Consider the following 15,090-nt stretch of genomic DNA (forward strand, 5'->3'; position numbering starts at 1 on the left):
GCAGGCTGGTCGGATACAACTGGAATTTGGGAATTCTTTGGGGAAAGAAACGTGCTCTTCAGACAAGATATGTTCATTTGAACATATAAAATTTAGACTTTTACTGATAAAAAAAACAGATACAAGACAGTTTAAAATAGGGAAGTGTTTACAATAGGTCATAGGGAGCTGGCTGGTGAGCTCAGTTGGTTAGTGCAGCCTTATAACACCAAGATGGGAGGGGCGGGGGCAGGGGCTGGATCCTGCCACTGGCCAGCTGCCAAGAAAAAAATTAGGTTATATGTATACATATACTTTATTAGCCGGCCAGCATGGGGATCCGAACCTTTGACCTTGGTGTTAAAAGGTTGCGCTCTAATCAACAGAGCTAACCAACGAGTCCATTTACAGTATTTTGGTACCTAAAAATAGCATAGTATGTTGGAATAACAAAGGCTATTATAATCAATCAGTAGACACTAGACAGTCTCAAAGGACTTCAATTTCTATGTCAGAATTTTTATGTATTTAAATTCCGTGATAATTTAAGAAAAAATTAACTGCAGCATATTCTGGAACACCTGAATGAGGACATGATATGATACCATGCCATCTTAGTGCTAGAGTTTTGCTTTATATTTATAATCCTGTTGGTGCCAATTTACCACCTAAAGTAACTTTTTGTGTATTATTTGTAAGGATTATGTCAAATGGCAATAATCTTTTTGTTCTTTTTAATTTTTTAGTGAGCTATGAAGTTAAGACACCTTTTTATAGTCTTTTTTTTTTTTTTTTTTACATAAATTTGGACTGTTTTTTTCTGATTATTATTATTATTTTGGCTGCTGGCCGGTATGGTGATCTGAACCTGTGACCTCGGTGTTATAAGGCTGTACTCTAACCAACCTTTCTTATAGTCTTGACAAAAGACTTGAACTTAAGTGTTCAGTTCTCTAGATCTAACTACCAATTTACAGGAGAAACACAGGACAGGTACATAATAAAGGACATGAGTTTGTAATAAGCAAAACCCAAGCTGTAGGAAATTCTACAGGACAAAAACACATGGTCTCTTCAGCAAATAAGTTGCAAGTGAAAATGATACAGAGAGGGAGGGCAAGTGGGGTGGGGGGTGTCATATAAATAAAAGAGACTGAGAAAGAAAGACAAACATTTAATTTTGTCTAAGTACAGACAAAAACAAATCACTGTACTACCTACAAAACACCAAATATCCCTTATCTTGGCTACAATGCGGGACTGCTGCTTCTTTACCAATTAGGCTTTTATCTAGTCTCCTCTCCCTAAATATAAGATTTATTGAGATACCTAGTCATAGAACTGCCTGGCAACCTAGCACCCTTCCCCAAATCACCCAATCAAAGCCCAGATCCTATAACAGAGTCTTTCTAACACACCCTTACTGAGACTTCCCATGGTTCCCCTTAATGTGTGTTCCCTGTCTTAATCCATTTTGTGCTGCTATAACAGAATACCGGAGACTGGGTAATTTATAAAGAACAGAGACTTATTTCTCACAGTTCTGGAGGTTAGGAAATGCAAGAACTGGGGGCCATATCTGGTGAGGGCCTTTAGGGCTGTGTCATCCCAGGGCAGAAGGTGGAAGGGAGAGAAAGAGAGAGAGATGGACCACTGGGCCTCAAGCGCTCTTATAATCAGCATCGATCCATTCATGAGAAAGGATCCCTCAAGACCTGAACACCTCCCATTAGGCCCCACCCCCCAACAGTGTGGCTTTGGGGACTAAGTTTCCAACACATGTCTTTTAAGAGAAATATTCAAACCATAGCATTCCCCTTTGCTGCAAGGAATAATAAACAAAATTGTTCAATTATTGGTGTGTTACTAGTTTTAAAGGCTCTGACAGGACCTAAAAGACACATCAACCAATAACAATGTATGAACTTTATTTTGATTCTGATTTGAACAAATGAACAGTAAAAAACAGTTGTGCTGGCCAGTTAGCTCAGATGGTTAGAGCCAGTGACCGAAGTCAAGGTGTCAGTGACCAAGGTCAAGGTTTCAGATCCCCACACTTGTCAGCTGACAAAAAAAAGAAAGGAAGAAAGAAAAATAGTTAAGACAACAGTAGGACTTTGAACACTAGCTGGGTATCTGATTCCAAGCAACTATTGTTTTATTTTATTTTTTTAATTTATTTAAAATTTTTTCATTTTATTTAATTAATTAATTTATTTATTTTAAAAGATGACCGGTTAGGGGATCTTAACCCTTTACTTGGTGTTGTCAGCACCACACTCTCCAAATGAGCTAACCGGCCATCCCTATATAGGGATCTGAACCAAAAAAAATTTTTTTAATTACTGCTTTTTTAAAGGTGGGATAACGGTACTGTGGTCTTTTTTTTTTTTTTTTCCTCGAAGGATAGTAGATACGTGCTTAAATAATTGGAAATGAAAAATGACATGATGTCTGAGATTTGCTTCCAAATATCTCTGGGGAGGGAAGAAGTACTTAGAGCTACATACAAATCAAGATTGTCAAAAATGCCAACAATTGTAAAAGCGTTGATAAGTCAGGTAATATCTTATTCTTGTGCATGTTTGAAATTTTCCGAAGCATTTTTAAAATTTATTTTTAATATTTTCTTAAGGGAGAGCAATATTGTAAGATAGAAGAAAAAGCCACAGCAGGGCACCCACAGTTGGCCACAAGGCAAGAGCTGAGCTTTGCCGTTAGGAGGGCAGAGGCTTTTCTTCTGAATCCCACAGCGGGATCAGGGTTGTTGAGCAAAAGGTGTTTCTAAGTGTCTCTGGCAGATAATTGCATGAATTCATAAAATTTGACGTTTAACGCAAATTTGCCGGGGTCGACAATGTACAGGCTTCTCTGACATCCCAGCAGCTCCTTTACTCCCTCTCCATCTCTCTCATTTCCACCCCGAGCCTCTGCACACATCCAAGATGAGGGTGGGTCAGGACAGGAAAACAGGTCAGCTCTTCTTCCCAGAGTGTGCGCAGGCGCGGATCTGCGCAGGCGCATTCCTGCTTTCCTGCCGACCTTGGTGGATCGCGCCTGCGCACTGGGGAGGAGCTCCGGCTCGGCTTTGGGCTGGCTGAAGTCTCAGTGTGAGGGCGGTCGAGGCGGCTGGCTCAATTAAGATGAGGCTTCTGCTGCTTCTCCTGGTAGCTGCGTCGGCGATGGTCCGGAGCGAGGCCTCGGCCAACCTGGGCGGGGTGCCCAGCAAGAGATTAAAGATGCAGTACGCCACGGGGCCGCTGCTCAAGTTCCAGATTTGGTAAGTATGTGCGCCAGGCCCCGGCCCCCACGCCGCGCCTCTGCTCGGCGCTGTTAGCTACGCGAGGCTCCGGCTTCGCGAGGCTCCGGCTTCGCGGCCTAGCTGGCTACCTCCTCCCTGGCTTCCAAGAACGGCGCCGGCGCCCTTGCGCATCCTGCCTTCTCTGGGGCCCTCCGCGGTACGGTCAGGCCGTCCTCCCTTCTTTCACGTACAACCCATCACTTCTTTTTTTGCCTCCTAGAATGGTCGGAGTGGGGAAGGAGGGCGCGAGAAGGTTAAATGCCGAAAGGCGAGGATGAGGGGACATTTATCGGTACGAAGGACCGATCGGCGGCGTCACGCCGTAGCTGCTTGGGCTGCCCGCGGTGATTGGGATGAGTAGGCACAGCGTCGGCGGATGAGCTCAAAGCGTTTGTCACTCAGTTCAGTTTTCTTGTTCCCTTCCCGGGGTTACGCTAGGCGGCCTCGCTACCCACCCAGGTGAAGCTTCATTTGGGTCTTTAGAGGGGACCCGGCAGTGACAGACGCCTTTTTCTGCTGCATCTGCCGGGGTGACTGTTGAATGAACGGGCGGGGCTTCTGACAGCTGGAGGCCGCGGTGAGGAGGTCTGCGATTTCCAAAGTGTCAGAAAAGGAGCGCGTTGCTCTTCTAAATTTTGGCGGTTTGCTCCCAAACCAGCGGGTCCTGTCCTATTCCCCCTACACCGGCCTTCCAGGAGTTGCCTCCTCTGGCATCTCTGTCTGACTTTCAAAGTCTTGTGCATTCGGAGAAATAGGAAAGAACCCGCATTTTTTGGAAATGGTTTTGTTGCTACCTAATAGTTAAGTGTTAGAAGCAGGGTTTATAAGGTAAGTGGGGATGGGGAAGGTTTGAAAGGCCCAGAAGATTTTAAAAAGCCACAAAACACCCAAATTGTAAAATTGCAGAAATTAAAATCTTACACCCCAAATGATGACGTTTTCTCAAGATAGGACGGTCAGATTAGTAAATCTTCAGAGTCCTGACACTGGATTATTGGTGTTGGCTATAATTCATTTAAACTCAGCTTTTTAATAATTTTTTTATTGGAAAGTGGTAATTATTTTACCTAGCTATATAAACTGTTAAGGATTAAGTGTGATACTTTTGGATGTAAGTAGTTAAAAAAAAGACTGCAGTTTTCAAGTTATATAATTTTTCGATGTCCTACTTTCCTGTCTCTTGGTTGCACTTTTGCTTTTCCAACATACACTTCTCTTACATTTGCTTGTATTGGAATACAGTTATGTGTCACTTGGATATATTCTAAGAAATGTGTTGTGAGGCAGTTTCATCATTGTGCAGACATCATAAAGTGTATTCACACAAACCTAGGTGCTATAGCCTACTTTACACTTAGGCTGTATGGTGTACCCTGTTGCTCCTAGGCTACACACCTGTACAGCATGTATTGTACTGAATACTGTAGGCAGTAGTAACACAATGGTATTTGTGTATCTAAACATTAAAAAGGTACAGTGAAAATACGTTGTCTGTAAAGGATAAAAAATGGTACACATATATAGGGCACTTAGCATGAATGGAGCTTGGACCGGACTGCAGTCTGCTCTGGATGAGTCAGTGAGTGAGTGCTGAGTGAATGTGAAGGCCTAGGACATTACTATACACTACTGTAGACTTTATAAACCCTGTACACTTAGGCTACGCTAAATTTATTTTAACAAATAAAGTAACTGTGCTACATCATTACGAAGGCCGGATAGGAATTTTTCAGCTCCATTATTACCTTATGGGACTACTGTTGTATATGTTGTTGATCAAAATGACACAGGACTGTACTTGTCACAGTAATTTACCAGGTATATCTTCTACTGAGGATATCCATAACAAGGTTTTCAAAATGTGTAAACAAATGGAGGGAAGGGAATCCTACTAGTTAAACTTTTTTAAAAAGTAGTTCAGTTGAACTTTGGATACTTAGTTTTTGTTTTTGCTTTAAGTACACGTTTGTCCCAAAAGTCTAATAAGAATTTTATTTTGCAGTCACCCTGGGCATATTACATAACAAAGTGCTTCCATTTTTTTTTTTTTTTTATCTGTAGATGGGAAATAACTTTATATTGTGTCCTACCCAAACAGATAAAATTAGCATGTTGTTTGTTGCTTTTTCTCACAGATATTAATCTGTTAAGTGAATATTAGGTTTCTGGTTTTGGTAGAATCTTTTAGACATTCATTTTTAAGTTTGGGGGAAAAAGAAGCTAATACAATTGAGGATAAACATGTGAAAAAATTTTTAATTCCATTTGAAATCTCAGTACCATAAAATGCAGTTTTTCATTCATTACAAGGGAATTGTTTTTTACCTTCATTTCAATTGATTTTTCTCATATTTATGATGAGTACTTTTTCTTAACTATAGCTCAACATATCCTATGGTAATAGTACCACTTTTGTAATTGCTAGTAAAACAAAATAGCAACACAATGCACAATGAAATTGAAGTGGAGAGAGATCAGGCGTGCAGAATAGCTTAAGACAAAGTTTCCTATTCTACCTTCATGTGTTTTTTCAATAAATGTTCATTTAATACCTGCTGTGCCAAAAGCTAAAGATATCATGGCGAACAAGACAAATATGAACACCTTGAAGCATACAAGAATGGCACTGTATTACTGTGTGTATCTGTCTTTGGTTTATGATGTCAATTGATTGAGCAATAGAATTGATTACATATTTTGGAAAAAATTTATCCTGGTTATTTGGATGTAATTGAATATTAAAAAAAGTAAGTCCTCTACTTAGAACTTAAAATTCCCTTGTTACATTTTCTCTTTTTTTGATTTTTATGTGTAGATGTATTTTGATAGCTACTGTTAGGCATGACGTTTTGCAGCCATGCTTGCTTTATTTTCTCCATATATGTGATTTAATATGTAATCAAATCTACAGCATTTAATCAGTTGTTGCAGTTTAAGGAAATTACTGGCTACAACTCTTCATAGTTAATTCTTACTAGAACATTTGACAATCGAATTACTGAGAATAGTAGACTAAATGAAGTTAATATTTCGAAACATAATCAGAATATAGCAGAATTTTCAAATTTTTGTTAATTTCAGGATCCACTCCTGTAACTTTCAGACAGCCAACTTCTAAATGGAGTTTTATGAGGTAAATGAAGCAACTATTACAAAAAACAGATTTTTATTTAAATTTATAGCAACCCAGCCTTTGCTTTCATAGTATGTTGGCTGGAAAATAAAGACCTGTAGTGATTTGGGTGCTGATACTAGTCAAGATTAGTGAAATGCTGAATTGGCCTTCCTGCGCCCATGTGCATGCCTCGGCTGCTCACTCGACTTGTGACCGGCCTTTTCCCCATGCCACTGCTGGGCGCCACCGTCTGCCACGGCCTGGCCCGGGTGGCAGGCTCCCAGCGGTCATCTCCGTCAGAGGCAACTGAAAGTTTCCTATCAAAAGAAATTTGGTTGGCACTTGCACAATAAGGAGACTTAAACACTGCCTCTCTCTCTCCAGCTTGCACAAATTTTGTTTGGATTGTGCGTTAAAAGGGACGGAAGGATGGCTGCCCATCACATTATTAACCACTGATGCGTGCTCCAGCTTTTACCAGGAGATGAGCTGTACTTGGGAGATTCAGACACTTTTGTCTACTGAAAAAAAGACTGAAGAAATTATGAAGGCAGACAAGAAATTTCACCAAGTAGTCATGTACAATCACCATCTTTATAATATCCACGTGACTTTTCAAAATATAAACCCATTTATCCTAAGGACTGTGTAGTAAGAGTCATTTATAGGGTGCTGCTTGTTTGTAAGCTGGCCTACTTGAAGTAGTCTTAAAGAATAATGAGTTGACTAAACTTGCTTAAAACTTAAGAAACTTCATGTCTGTAAAAGTTATAATGCAGTGTTCCTTATTTCGAGTTTATATGGAGTTCTCCTGCTTATTTCATTCTTCAGACCTTACAGTATGCCACAAGTATAAAGTTTTTAAAGTATATTGTGTTACCAAAACAAAAAATTCACAAAGGTTCCCAGTTCTGTATTGTTTTACTATCTCAAAAGTTTCAATAAGATGTTCTACTGCCACTTAACAGCACAGCAATGCCATTGTGGTTCTAACTGTCCAATGTATTAGCATTTTCCCTATTGTGCTTTCGAGGTTGATCCATGAATATCTTTGACTTTCTGCTGGAATTGATTTAAAAATGTCTGATTAGATGGTGAACAGTAGTCTGAGACAACCTTTAAGTGGTAATGTCATTGTTTTCTTGCTGTGTCTTTAGCTTGATGATTAAAATGCAATTCTGTTTTAAAAAATAAATAAAATGCTGAATTGGAGAAATTGTGAGTAATATGGAGATCACGGTAGTTACTATAGACTTGATATTGCATATTCAATGAATATTTGAGCACCTATTCTGCAAAGGCAAGTTGCTTGATGCAGAGAATTCAATTCAGTGCTCTTATGGACTTCACAGGTGAGAGTGGAGACAACCGTTAATCTGTGAACCACATACATGTAAAATTACAATTGTGTTAAGTGCTGTGAAGGAAGATCGTATGGTTGTATGAGAGAGACCTTGTCGGGGATCAGGGAAGGTTTCCATGAGGAAATGAACTTTGTACTGAGATTTGAAGGATAAAGTATCCTCTTACAGGAAATTGAAACATTATTGCTTTATAATTTCCCACTAAAGTACATGGTAGAAAATCAAGTTGAATATATTATTTAGAAATACCAAGATAACCTTATAGATTTTTACCAGTATAGTTACTGGTAACTTTTCATATACTGGACTAGCAGTTGGGAGGCCCTGGTTCTTATTTGATCTGCCTTTTGCCTCTGAATGTCATTGGGTAAATTTTTTCATCTCTTTAGTTCTCAACTTGTTCATCTGTAAAATGAGGAAGTTGGTTGCATTCCATTTACTTCCAATATTCTATTATTTTATTTTGTACTCTTAGGAGGCTTACAGGAAAAAAGTGAAAGCATTCATATGTATTTATCTTCTTTTCTTTGTCGCTTAAGAGTGTAGTTGGAACCTTCTGGTTCCTCCGATGGTCATCCTTCCCTGCTTTCCAAAAAAGGGCAATCGTATTTTCATATACCTTGCCGTGACTGGGTTGCAGCCTGAGACTGGTGAGGAAGAAATCTTGCTATGTAGGTTTAGGATGAATTGCTGATAATCAAGTCCTGTAGTGATGGTAACATATTCTAAATTTTTGTTTATGCTTTTTTTTTTTTAAAGATGACCGGTAAGGGGATCTTAACCCTTGACTTGGTGTTGTCAGCACCACGCTCAGCCAGCGAACCGGCCATCCGTATATGGGATCCGAACCCGGGGCCTTGGTGTTATCAGCACCGCACTCTCCCGAGTGAGCCACGGGCCGGCCCTATGCTTTTTTTTTTTTTTTTTTTTTTTTTTTTAATGCCACATATTTCCCCCCTTTTTTGTCCAGTTTTTAGGAAGGTATATTTATTTATTTATTTATTCATTATAATAAGGTTTGAAGACCACTTGTCTGGTAGGAAAGAGAGACATAAAAAATATTTAGGGTAAAACAAAGCAAGTGTTCTAAAAGAGATTGTGATAGATGGCTATAGAAACCCAAAGGAAAGAAGGATTCCTTATTCAGGGGGCATTGGAAGGCTTTGCAGAGGAGGAAATGAAATCTTGAAGGGTATGGTGAACTCCATCAGGAGTTACAAGCTAAGGGAAGAACATATGGAAAGGAAGCATGACTTAGTATAGGAGGGGAAGAGACAGGAAATGAGGAAAGCTGAAGTCAGATAATCAGTTTAAAACAGCACAGTGTATGTGCCACCCTTTATCAAGTGCTTGTTATTGTTATTTGATATTTTCATTATTGTCTTTAATGCTGTGATGAGAACTTAGGTAAAATCTTTGAAAGCTTTTCTGTTTGACTTTCGGCTTAAAAAAATGAAAAATAACTTTCTGGTTATAAAAATAATACATTTTTGTTCTAAAAAGAATAAAGTAGTATAAGGAAGAAAGTAAAAAATCCTGTATGCTGTAATGTATACCATGTGTCTGTATAAAGAGTCCTTCAAGATGTCTCTTTATACAGATACATACTGTATAAGATGTAATTTTACATAAATAAGTTCACAGATGTATACTTTTTAAAAATCCCCCCCCACACACACACTTATCTTTTCATGTCAGTAAATACAGATCTGCATCAACAGGTATAGTGTTCCATATGATAGGAATACTGTTTAATCAGTGCCTTTATTTAATCAGTGCCTTATTAGTTAATATTTACGTTGGCCTAAATTTTTCTCAAAATTACTTTGCTAAGATGATTATCCTCAAATACTTTTGTGTACTTATTCAATTATTTCTATGAAATCATAGAAGTAAAATGTCATGATTATGTCAAAGGGGGTACTACGTTTTAAATTTCAGTGTATTTGAATCAATTAATACTTCTACTGGAAGATTATAGAATGGGTTGGGGGTTTTTTTTAATTTCTGTTCTGTTTCACTGTAATCAGAGAATGACATTTGCTGTTTCTATTGGGTTTTCCTTATGACCTAACATAGATGGTCAATTTTTGTAAATGTTTTGTGGGCTCTCAGAAAAAAGGTATTTTCTGTAGGAAAGAAATCTGGTCTATCTCCTGTGGTACATCTGTTAACAGTACTCTCCAGATCATCTGTAATTTTTGTGTATTCATCTTCTGTCACTGATTCAGTTTTCACCACATCACTTTTTTTTCTCGGGGCCTCAAAATACATATCTATATATCTCTTTCTCTCTCAGTATAGAGGGAGATGTATAGATATGTTTATATAGATATATTTAGATAAAATTAGATATAGATATATAGATATCTATATGTAGATTATATACAATATTTATATATAAATTTAGATATATAGCTATCTATATAGATATATATGAATTTATATATATCTGTAGATATATTTATATATAGATATAAATATATATATATATTGAGAGATATGTACTTTTTAAAAATTGTGGTAAATTATACCTAACATTAAATTTACCGTCTTAACCTTTTGTAAGTGCACAGTTCATTAGTGTCATGTATGTTCTTATTGTGCACCACGTTTCTAGAACTCTTTCATCTTGCTACGCTTAGACTATGCCTACTAAACACTAATTCCTCCTCTCTCCTTTCCCCAGCCCTTGGCAGCCACCTTTCTGCTTTCCCTTGTATAATTTTGCTCACTTCAGCTGTTTCATGAGTGGAATCATACAGTATTTGTCCTTTTGCAGCTGGCTCATTTTACTTAGTATAAGGTCCTCAAGTTTATCCATGTTTTAGCAAATAGCAGGATTTTCTTTTTTAAAGGCAGCAGAAGATTCCACGGTATGTACAAGTATATATTACAGTTTCTTTATCCATTCATCAGTTGATGGATATTTGGGTAACTTTCACCTCTTGGCTATTGTGAATAATGATGTGATCAGCATGGATGTACAGGTATCTTCAAGATCCTGCTTTGAATTCTTTTGGATATACAATACCCAGAAATGGGATTTCTGGATCATATTGTAATTCTATTTTTAATTTTTGAGGAACTTCCAAACTGTTTTCATAATGGCTGCACAATTTTACATTCCCACCAACAGTGCACCTGTGTTCTCAATCCCACCAACACTTATTTTTCCTTTTTTGATAGTAGCCATCTAATGGATGTGAGGTCGTAAGTCATTGTTTTGATTTGATAGGGTCTCAAATTATGTTTTACTTCTGCTTTTTGGCTTTGAGTTTTCTTTCAGTTCTTCCATATCTCTTTTATCATCCTTTTCCTCTGCCTGTTGCAGAATATTTTTGGATTTAGGCTCATATTTTGAGTATTTTGGTTACTGTTTTTGCTCTTTTGTGACATTTTTTTCATAGTCCCTCAGGTTGTTTTTCTTGTTCTCCTTTCTCAAGCAAGACTAGAGAAATAGCTTCAGATACTATCAACTAATAAATTGTTATCATCCTTTTCCTCTGCCTGTTGCAGAATATTTTTGGATTTAGGCTCATATTTTGAGTATTTTGGTTACTGTTTTTGCTCTTTTGTGACATTTTTTTCATAGTCCCTCAGGCTGTTTTTCTTGTTCTCCTTTCTCAAGCAAGACTAGAGAAATAGCTTCAGATACTATCAACTAATAAATTGTATCTTCTCCATTAGAATGTTGCCAGTGCCAAAAAGGCATAGATTTTTGCTGTTTTGCTCTGTGTTGTTTTATCTCTAAAGCCTAGAAGAGTACCTATCATCAGTCAATATTTGTTAAAAAAATGACTACACCCTGTCGTAGTTCACTCTGGTTGGCCCTGTGATAGCCTATCATCTTCGTTCCCTCCTATCATTAAATTCCTAACTGGATTATAGATTAATAGTTTCCAATATGGTTGCTTTCTGGTAGGTTTTTAGCTGATTGCCTCTGCTTCAGCTTGGTGTTGTTATGCATAGGATATGATACACATAAAACTTCAATTTTGAACACACTGTGTTATCAGTAATGTTGGCCTAGCCTCCGTGCCTCTACACGTGGGGCTAAACCTCCAGAATTCATTGTGCTACTGCTAGTTCTTTTCCTGCTACCCTGACACATCCTTACTACTTATCCTGTTGGTGGTTCTTTTAAAAACATCCTCTATACCAGCCAGCTGCCAGAAAAAAAAAAGAAACTCATGCCCAGAAATGTCATAATCAAACTGCTGAAAATCAAAGATAAAACATCCTCTGCCAGGATATAGAAAGGTGGGGATGGGAGCATGTATAGTATCTTCCCCCTTCACTGAGGGTGAAGAAGACTATGGAGTTCTCCCTTTGGGATAAGCTTTAAATCTGTGAGTTTTCAGATAGGAATTTTCCTGAAGCGTAGTTTAGGTAATTTTCTTAATTCTGCCTTTTCTGTCTCCTTCATAATATCATTTTCTCCTAGATTTTGTCTGTAAACTGTTGGTTAGTGTCATGTTTGGTGTGATATATTTTTGTGAATTTCTGTGATTTCAGAATTTGAATAAGAATTTGATAGAGACTATGAACCAAGAGGTACATTAAAGATTTTCAGTAGTTTAATGTTTTAGAAAGGTAATTTTAACTGATAGAAAAATCTGAGAAACACAGTAAGGTGTATCAAAGATTCCTGTAGTAGTTCTTATAAGAATGAAAATGGAACTCAACTTTTAATTATGATTGGTCTCTTTTCTGACATTACAGTGCTTGCTTTTGAAGGTGGCTTGACTAATTTTGTTATAGTCTGGCATTATGAAACCTAGCATTTATATGACAAGCAAAACAAGCTTTTCTTTAGGTATAAGTTACTTGCTTTTTCATTTTGACTAGGGGTTCATTTGGGAAGTTGTTTTGTTTTTATTTATTTATTTTTTCTTTATTTTTGGAGTGCTGGCCTGTACAGGGATCAATTCCTGGATCTTGGTGTTATCACGATGCTCTAACCAACTGAGACAATGGGACAGCCTTGGGAAGTAGTTTTGTCATTGACCAGAACTACTTATGGTTGATTTGACTTGGTTATCTTAGCACTACCAATTCAAAATGTCACCTTGTATTTGGGATATCTTCAAAGTTTGCATCTTGGTTACTAGGTACAGTCTTAATGTTTAATAAATCTAGTAGACTGGGTCCATGCTTTATTATTTTCAGTTTTACTGGAAGAGAGAAAGAAAGGCTAGAGATTATTAAGAGAAGTATGATAGAAATATATACCAGTGAAATTACAGTTCAATCTCTCCTTGCCCTTTTACTAAACCATGTGTGTTTGTAATTTGTGCACTGCTCTATGGGCTTTCTTATATGTTACCTTATAATTGTTCCCTAGGGTTTGTTGTGTATTTGTCTCTCTGAAATTAGATTGTGAACTCCTTTAGGAAAGGAGACTAAGAAATGTTTTACTCATTTCAAGTATCTAAATAGTGTTAGCATTTTTCTAATAATGATGATAATAACCTACTACATACATGTGTCACTTTTACATGCCGTATTTCTTGAGTACAGTCGATATTGCAGGTATTATCCTACTCATTATACAAGAATGGATACTGTGACAAAGAAAGGTTAATGGACTTGACCATTGTCTTATTGGTCAGGAGAGAGCCGATTTCCTGACTCTCTGTTTAGTGGTCTTGGCACACTACTATTGCATCATGAATCATAATCTTTTTTACACTGGTCGTTCTTTTTAATCTGAAGACCCTTGGACTTATTCTCCTTGGAGAAGAATTGGACTTTGGAGTCTCATATAATTTGGGTGGTCTCACATGATTTGGCTTCCAATTCTGTATCTCCCACCTCTGAGCTATATGACCGTAAGCAAGCTAACCTTTCTCAATCTGTTTGCTCATTTATAAAGTACGAATGGTAAAACTTCAGGGGTTATCTTAAGGGTTAAATAAGAGTATAGCTAGCTAGCTAAATAGTTTGTTCTAGGACATAGGCATTAGATACATTTTCATTTTTCCCCCCACTGGATACGTCAGAAGAGAAATAAGAATTAGAAGTGGTAAGTCTATGTTGTCCATCTATTTGTTTTGCCCATAGTTAAAATTAAGCCACTTTTGTTAATTCTGCATTAATCCTGAAAGTTTATTTTGCTTTAGCTTTTATTCTTTTAATCAGCTCATCTTGTTTTTGGTTATGTGCATCTCTTCTGCTTATCCTTTAGAAAAATTATCTGAACCCAGAAAGTCATTTGTTTTAGAAATAGATTTTTTTAAAGATACTTTACTTTTTCTTTCTCATTATGATTGTTTGCAACTCTAGACAGAATTCCCCAACAACTCTAGCTTACTGTTTTTCAAGACATAAGTTAGAGTTCTTGGTGTCAATTATTCTTATTCTTTCTGTACCTTCTTCGAGATGAAATAGTCCAAAAAAGTGAAGATTTAAGAGTTTTTGAACAGAATTAGACATAACAAACTATCTTAGTCTGTTTTGTGTTGCTATAAAAGAATACCACAGACTGAGTAATTTATAAAGAAAAGAAATTTATTTCTTACAGTTCTGGAGGCTGAGAAGTCTAATATCAAGGTGCTGGCATCTGGTGAGGGCCTTCTTGCTGCATCATTGCATGGCAGAAGGGCCAAGAGAGAGCAAGACATTGAACTCGGCCTCAAACCCTTTTATGATCAGCATTAGTCTATTCAAGAGGGTGGAGACATCATGACCTAAACATGTCCCATTAGGCCCTACCACCCAACACTGTTGCTGTGGGGATTAAGTTTCAACACATACTTTTGGGGGGATACATTCAAACCATAGCACAAACATACTAGTTTAATTTTTTTTTTCTTTTTTTAAAAGATGACCAGTAAGGGGATCTTAACCCTTAACTTGGTGTTGTCAGCACCACACTCTCCCGAGTGAGCCACGGGCTGGCCCCTACTAGTTAAAATTTTAAGTCACTGCTACAGCATGTTTCTGTGTTACATATGGGAAACATTGGATAGTAATAATTTAATAAAGTCTTAAGGTAATTTTCTGAAGAAAAATGTAAGGAATGGGTGAAAGTCTTTATAAATTTTCTGCTTTGCTTTATGGAGCGTCATGTGATGTAAATGGCAGTTGCACAAGGCTGATAATGGGAAGTAATTGTAAAATTTCATGCAGCAAAGCTTAAATATTCTAGGGATATTCTCCTAACTAAATTACATAGAAGGTGGGGAGATTTTTTTAGAGAAAAAGACCCAGAGATAAATACAAGGTATAGAGTAATTAACGTGATGGTGCATTTGTCTCATTAGGGAACCTAAGATCCTCAACACAAAAGTTGGCCACTTGATTGATTCATGGGTTTTCTGGAGAGA

General features: G+C 37.4%; 1 protein-coding gene across 1 annotated transcript in view; it reads left to right on the plus strand.

The window, feature by feature from the left end:
- Positions 1-3,060: 3,060 nt before the first annotated feature.
- Positions 3,061-15,090, plus strand: part of SELENOT (selenoprotein T) — a 30,757-nt gene continuing 18,727 nt past the window's right edge. The window contains exon 1 of the mRNA XM_063094831.1: positions 3,061-3,259. Coding sequence (XP_062950901.1) covers positions 3,123-3,259 — 137 coding nt within the window. The 5' untranslated portion in view covers positions 3,061-3,122. The remainder of the gene's footprint in view (positions 3,260-15,090) is intronic.

Source organism: Cynocephalus volans, chromosome 1 (genome assembly GCF_027409185.1).
Source record: "Cynocephalus volans isolate mCynVol1 chromosome 1, mCynVol1.pri, whole genome shotgun sequence".
In the NCBI taxonomy this organism is placed as follows: domain Eukaryota; kingdom Metazoa; phylum Chordata; class Mammalia; order Dermoptera; family Cynocephalidae; genus Cynocephalus; species Cynocephalus volans.